This window comes from Tupaia chinensis, unplaced genomic scaffold (genome assembly GCF_000334495.1).
Source record: "Tupaia chinensis unplaced genomic scaffold, TupChi_1.0 Scaffold000231_2, whole genome shotgun sequence".
Lineage (NCBI taxonomy): Eukaryota > Metazoa > Chordata > Mammalia > Scandentia > Tupaiidae > Tupaia > Tupaia belangeri.
Genome location: NW_006159707.1, coordinates 3261065 through 3268512, shown reverse-complemented (window position 1 = coordinate 3268512; position 7448 = coordinate 3261065). Strand labels below are relative to the sequence as shown.

General features: G+C 50.4%; 1 protein-coding gene across 1 annotated transcript in view; it reads left to right on the top strand.

Moving 5' to 3' along the window:
* SCNN1G (sodium channel epithelial 1 subunit gamma) overlaps window positions 1–7448 on the top strand; it is a 34882-nt gene that overhangs the window by 3629 nt on the left and 23805 nt on the right. Inside the window, exons 2-3 of the mRNA XM_006148312.1 lie at window positions 4196–4534; window positions 7043–7352. Of these exons, the coding sequence (XP_006148374.1) occupies window positions 4218–4534; window positions 7043–7352 (627 nt within the window). The 5' untranslated portion in view covers window positions 4196–4217. The remainder of the gene's footprint in view (window positions 1–4195; window positions 4535–7042; window positions 7353–7448) is intronic.

The window sequence follows — 7448 nt, the reverse complement described above, 5'->3', positions numbered from 1 at the left end:
CGCGCTGCGCGGTACCGGGCCGGCATCAGCAGGTGGCTGCTTCCCGCGGTGGGATGCTGGGACACCGTCCCGGGGCGATTGTAGAGTCTGGGTCTCCAGCGTCAACGCACACGGTGGCCGGGGGCGTAGAGCTGGGCGCGAGCCGCTGCTGAGCTACTCAGAAACGGGATCAGGGCTTCCGAGGGTCCGGGGCCGCACCTCGCCCCTTCTCTCTGCCCAGCACCTGCTCAGTTCCCTGGCCGGCCTTGATGAGACACGTGGACTTGACAGCGACTGTCCTTTTCCCAGCGGAATGCTTTTCTCTGGGGTGACTGTTCTGCAGAGAGAAGCGAACATCTGAAGCGAACTGGTGGTAGGCTTTTCTGCGGCCACTTTGGCCCGGGATCCCTAGGAGCAGAAGTTTCTTAGGCCACAGGACAGCGCCCAATCGCTGCGTGCCGGGGCGGCCGCAAAGTCTCCCAGAAGGAGCTCCGGCAGGGTCCTGAACCTGACGCTCAAGCTTAATAAGCTCAGGCACTTTTCACACAGCGCGATAGACAGGGGCGCGATCCGGGAGCAGTGGCTTCCCGCACTTTGGCCCGGGATCCCTAGGAGCAGAAGTTTCTTAGGCCACAGGACAGCGCCCAATCGCTGCGTGCCGGGGCGGCCGCAAAGTCTCCCAGAAGGAGCTCCGGCAGGGTCCTGAACCTGACGCTCAAGCTTAATAAGCTCAGGCACTTTTCACACAGCGCGATAGACAGGGGCGCGATCCGGGAGCAGTGGCTTCCCGATCGCCCTCTGGGTGGCTGCTTCCCAGGGCCGGGATGCTGAGACGCCCTCCCTGGGCGGTCGGGGTCCACTCACACCGGCGTCTACCCACACCGTGGCCATGCCGCAGAGTTGGGTGTGAGCCGCTCCAGGGCTACTCAGAAACAAGGTCCGGGACTCTCAGGTCGACGCCCTGCTACAAACCCAAATCTACTTGGGGAAATCTGTCCACTCCTCCTTAAGCTTCAGCTTCCCTCACTGTTTTATGGAGAATGGGCAAGGTGAAGGGTACTCTGGGGGTAGTCGGGAGTCCCTGCTGTGAGCCAGGGCCCTGGAATTCTAGAGTCCTTTCAATCCTTCCTACCTGCGTAGCTTCGCCTACCTCCATTTACTACTCTGCGAAATGGGATTAGTAATAATACCGCATGTAATTGTAGAGAGGATTAAATTAGGTAATGCATAAAAAGGAGTGAGTAGGATATCTGGGAGTAGAGTGAGGGAATCAATAAATGATAGTTGCTATTATCACAACGGTTTACTATTATTATTATTATTTGAGAAGCAGCATTCCCAATAGTTACAAGTATAGACTCTTGCATTCACACTCCAACTCAGTCACTTTCTAGCGTGAACTTGGACAGATTATTTCACCCCTCGGCATCTTAGTTTCATCTGTAGAATGGGGGAAATTGTGACGCCTACCTTGGAAGATAGCTGTGAGATTTCAATGAGCTAATACCTGTAAAGCATTCCCAGAACAAGTACTATATGTCAGCTCCTAATTCTTTTGCAAAGTCATTGATTTGAAGTGAGCAGCCCAATCTGGCTACCTTTAGGCCAAAGGGACGCCCTGGGAGCTGTCTTTAGCTTTTGTTAGGGACAAAAGCTCCCAGAATCCGCTTCTGCTGAGGTGAAAGCCTCCTTTGGACTGCAGTTTTATTTGATGGGAAAATGAATCTGGACTTACATTTTAAAAATGAATACACTCTTGCTAACGTTTTTGGTTTGGGATTGTAGTAAGGGAGAGAGTGGGGGGTGGGAAACATTGAAAATGATAAAAAAAAAAATTAATGACAGTTCTCTTGCCGAGAGGCTAATAGTATTTTCAAAGTGTATTTATTCCATAGCAGAGACAGGCATGCAGCACTCTTGATAGAGTCTCGGAGCTGAGAGCCACCCAGCCACAGCCTCAGCCAGCCCGATTACAGGCGCAGAGAGGTCTCCGGTCACAAGCTGGTGGCCTTCCCGTGGGGGACAGCCTCACAGAGCAGAGCACCATGTTTTACTGCGGCGCCTCTGCCCAGCCCCCAGGGAGCATTATGTCGAGTGTCAGAGATGGTTTCCTTCATCCCAGCAAAACCGCGAAAGTCTGCAGAGGGTCTGGAGTGGTTTGGCTCCCTCCAGCTATGTCACTGCTGCTGGCCAGCAAACTCTCACCTTTGTGTCTTACATAAATGCCTCCCAACTTTGCCCCAGCTGCCAACTGGGGGCCACATTCCAGAGTGAAAAAAGTAACTCTGTGGGTCCAGAATCCCAAAGAACTTGGTGGGGCACACCTAAGCCCCTGTCCCAGACACAGGCCCTCTGGGGCCATGAGAGCGCCCTGTATAACCTGCTCCAATTTAGAGTATGTCCTGTTTTGTCTTGTGGCCCTGTAAGGTAGAGGGGACAAACCATATACACTCTCCCTCCCCCAGTGCTAGTGCTCATGGGTTTTGGGAAGTGTTCACACTGACCAGCTCAGGCTCCCGTTTCTTTCCTTAGCCTTGAATCTCTGGTACTGCTAATGAACTGCCTGCTTTGGTGGTGAGGTGGCAGCAGCTGGCACAATATCATGCCCCTCAAAACCCGTATCAAGGTCGCTAAGGCAGCCAGGTTCCAATCCAGCTCCTCCACTCACCAGCTGTGAGAGCTTGCATCAGTTTCTCCACCTCCCTGAGCTCATTTTCCTCCTCTCTACCATGGAAATAATTATAATATGCCTATCTTATAGAGCTGTTGAAACTTGGCATGATATATGTACATGATACGTATATTTATACAGACTATTATATAGATTTAGGAAACCACTGAGACCATACATTGAGTTGTCGGGAAAGTTGCGATGCATTCTTGCATAGAAAAATATATCATGACTTTCCCGACGACCTAATATATTATAAACACGAGCTGAGTCTATATATTTACATATTTATCAGTTCATTTCTAAAAAGAGCAGTATTTGACATTGTAAAGTTTTGTAACAGAAAGGTTATAGAAACATTTACATTTACAGGTACATTTACGAATGTGATCACTTTCTTTCCAATACTCCCCTTCAGATCTGTGATTAAATCAAGGTGCAATCTAGCAAATTAATGGTATCTTTTTTTTTAAAGAATTATTTATTTATTTCCATTTGTTATTATTATTATTATCTCATTTGATCAGACAGAGGCAGAGAGAGAAAGGGAAAGCACGAAAGCAAGCCACCAGGTCCAGGACCTGAACCATGGTCAGCCATGTGGGAATCCAGAGCCTTTAACCACCACACCATCTGCCGGCAAATTAATGGTATCTTAGAATCCAGGAAATATGGCACAGGGACTGGCAAATATTTTTTAAGAAGTATTTTATTTATGTTTACTTATTTATTTTAATTTGACCAGAGAGGGACAGAGTGAAAGAGAGAGCAAAAGAGAGAGACAGTGAGAAAGCAAGCCGCCAGGTCTGGGACTTGAACTGCGGTCAGCCCTGTGGGAGTCTAGCATGCCCAGCCACCATATCACCTGCCGGCCCCCAGGACCAGCAAAAATTAAGTGGCCAATAGATGTGGACTGCTGTTATATCAGGTGCTCCAGAGACACTAAGCTTGACTGGAAAGAAAAGAAATGAAACAGAAATTCTTCCACTTGCGGTAAAGCAATAAAGAGCTGAAGGAACTATGTCCAGGAACATGATCTAAGGCAGTTGCTGGGAAGTTCTCTGGGCAGATTTCATCTGTCGATAGCAACTTGGTGAGTCCTTGCTCCGTGCCAAGCACCGCGCTAGGCACCAGGGGGCATAATGAGGTAGGAATGCTGAGCTCCAGGAGGGCAGGCTAATGGAGAAGCTATGAAGCCATGGGTTGCAATACCCCTGCCTGGTCAGACAGGTGCTGATTGGCTTGTTCTGAGGAACCTGGGGGAAAGGTGCTTCAGCCTGTCCTGCCAGTGATTCCCAGTTTAAGCCCCACCCCGTCCCCACAGGGCTAGGCCTAGGGGTTGTAAGAGGAGGAGGCAGCCTCTTTGGCAGCTGTGGTGGCCAAAAACAAATATCCTGGACAAGGGGCCAAGGCTTCAGAAAGCAGACGGTTCAGCCTGCAGTGGAGAAGAGGAAGGAGGCCTGTAAGGACATGTGGGCTGGTGTTTCCCAGCCCCCAGCCCTCCTGGTGTGTGAACTCTCCTGCTTTCCTTCTCTGCTCCTCCAGCTCTCCAAGTCCCATCCTGGCCATGGCTCCTGGAGAGAAGATTAAAGCCAAAATCAAGAAGACTCTGCCTGTGACAGGCCCTCAAGCGCCCACCATTAAGGAGCTGATGCAGTGGTACTGTCTCAACACCAACACCCACGGCTGCCGCCGCATCGTGGTCTCCCGCGGCCGCCTCCGGCGCCTCCTCTGGATTGGGTTCACACTGACCGCCGTGGCCCTGATCTTCTGGCAGTGTGCTCTCCTCGTCTTCTCCTTCTATACCGTTTCTGTCTCCATCAAAGTCCACTTCCAGAAGCTGGATTTTCCTGCTGTCACCATCTGCAATATCAACCCTTACAAGTAAGAGGCAGGGTTATGGAATGGGAGTCATGCCCCCTCCAGATGCCAAAACCCCTTCTGAAGGTGACAGTCGGGCAACCTGGGAGCCAAATCCAGCCTGCAGAACACTTTTTAGAAATTTAGAATGAGGGGACTAGCAGTTGGCTTAATGGCTATGTCGCTGGACTCCCATGTAGTTGACAGCGGATCGAGTCCCGGACCCAGAGGTTTAAACTCACGCCGGGCACATGTGCGTGCGTGCCCAAGATCCCGGGAGGAGAATGGAGGAGAAGGGATTGCGGCATGACCATCCCCCCTGGGGGTGATTTCTCGCTTTCTGTCTCTCTGTTTCTCTCTGTCTTTCTGGCAAGCGCATGCGCCCTATAGCAAAAATCTCTCCAAAAAAAAAAAAGAAAGAAAAGAAAAAAGAAATTTAAAATTAGTTGTCAACATTAGTAAACTGCCTTCTCCCAGGTTCCAAATCTGTGTCATGTTTTTAGCATGTCAGCTACTTTGAGGACAGGCCGGCTCAGGGAGAGCAGCAAGGGGAGGCTGCAAGGATGTGTCAGTCAGAGGTTGGGCCTGGAAGAGCTGACACCCTCTGCCCCTGGCCCTCCACCACACATACACTAAACCCAGCTTAGCCATTCCAGCTCTCCAAGCTCACACCCTCACTCTCCCCAGAAGGTAAACTCCAGGCTGACTCAGAAGTGACACCTAGGTGACTTCCGGAAGCATCTCAACAGCCCCAAACCCTCATCTGGGTGAACCCAGCCCCACTAATTGTCATCACTGGGCTCCTGGCAGGATCAGCCCTCGGTACTGCCCTGCTGTCTGCTGCAGGACCTGTTCTAAATGGGTCATCTGAGGCCTTTGCGGGATTATGAGAAACTGTTCTGTGAGGCAGTCAGGATATGGCAGACATTGTCAGAGCAGCTGTGGGAATGGAGAAAAGGGAAGAGCAGGTAAAGGAAGATTATCAAGATTATCAAAGGAAACTCACCTGTTCAGAATCGTCAATGAGTTGGTCACAAAGTGACAAATCAAAATCAGGTCTAACACATTTTCCACCTCCCAGTCTTCCTTTTCTTTATTCTATCCTTCCTTCCCTCTCCTCTCCCCTCTCTCCCTCTCTTCTTCCTTCCTTTCCATCCATAATTTGTTCCATAATCATTTATTCAGCATCTACCAATTGTCATATAGTGTGCTGGGTCTAGGACATCAACCGTAATCATTCAGACACAGCCTTTGACACCATGGAGCTCACCAAGTAGTGGAGCGGTGAAATATGAACAAGTACAGCTACGTGACTATAATATAGCGACTGTTTATACTAAGGGGCTCCCCCAAATTTGTGGGAAAGTGGAACTAAAGTATGAGTAACTTGGGTGCAAAAATATTTTGAAATCTATGCATAGATTTTTTTACAATATGCATTTTCCATGAATCTTCTGAAGAGTACACACTCACACACACACACACACACACACACACACTGAACCTTCCAGTAACACCATTTTATAAATGAGGAAACTGGGAAACTGGGATGCAGAAAGGCTAAGAGTCTTGCCAAAGGTCACCCAGCTAGTACTGGGATGGAGAACTCGAAGCCAGGTCATTTGGTTCTGGGGTCTATACCCTCAAACACTAAAGCCAAAGAGAGAGAGGAGAGGGGGAGAGTTAAGAGCAAGGCAGGAACCCTTTCTTTTCTTTCCTTTTAAAATATGTTTTAAAGTTTATTTAATTCTTCCATGAGTGAAAGAGAGAAAGAGAGAGACAGAGAGATAGCACCCTTGATAGGATCTTGAGGCTGAGAGCCATTCCTGACTTCGGCCGACCCCAGATCATGGACACAAGCACCTGAATACGCAGGGGGTTCTTCAGACCCAAATCCGCAACCTTCCTGTGTGGATCTGCGAAGTAGAGCTTTGCGTTTTACCACTGGGCCACCGCCCAGCCCCGAGGCTGGGACCATTTGATACTGTGAAAATTGAAAGAGGGTGTCATTACACTTCACACCGTCAGTCCTGCCGTCAGTCCTGTATCGTTCTTCTGTGTTCTTGGAGGTTGTCAAGGTAACAGTTATGCCGTCTTTCCTTTCTGCACTGATTCAGGACCATCAGTGGGCAGGGGCCATGTGCTGGTGGAGACGGGCCTGCCCCCTGGGCAGACTCCTGGTCAGTAGTTACTGACCTGTTCTCACTGTGGCTGGTTTGTGGGAGGCATCTGACAGTCACCACTCCAGAAATACTGGTTGGAGCAAAACCAGCAGCACACCTGAGAACAAGCAGACAGCCATCAAAGAGGTGGGCCACAGGAAGTCACGCAGGGTCTTCCATGAGCTTTTCTCCATTTGCCCAGCCAGTGGTCACTTCAGATGGGGCAAGATGTGAAAGGGCTGGTCTCCTTGGCCACAAGGGCAGGAACAGTGGGCACATGTTGAAACACAGCAATGGAAAGCAGCAAGGAAAAGTGCCAGTGTGCCGCCTGAGGGACGCCCGGTTCCTGACTCTTCCTTCACCTTGACAGGTACAGTGAGGTGCGCCACCTTCTAGCCGACTTGGAACAGGAAGCCAGAGGGGCCTTGAAGACCCTGTACGGCTTTTCAGAGATTAAGTCCCGGAAACGCCGAGGGGCAGAGTCCTGGAGTTCAGCCTGGGAGGGCACGCAGCCCAAATTCCTCAACATAATTCCGCTGCTGGCCTTCGATCAGACAGAGCGGGCCACGGCCACGGACTTCTTTACAGGGCGGAAGCGGAAGGTCAGCGGAAGCATCATCCACAAGGCCTCAAAGGTCATGCACATCCAGGAGTCCAAGAAGGTGGTGGGATTCCAACTGGTAAGATTCACTTCCTCACAGTGTTAGGGCGTGGGCTGGAACAGAGTCAGTGAGTCCTGGGACCTTTCTTTTTGGCCGTTAGTCTATGCATTCCTG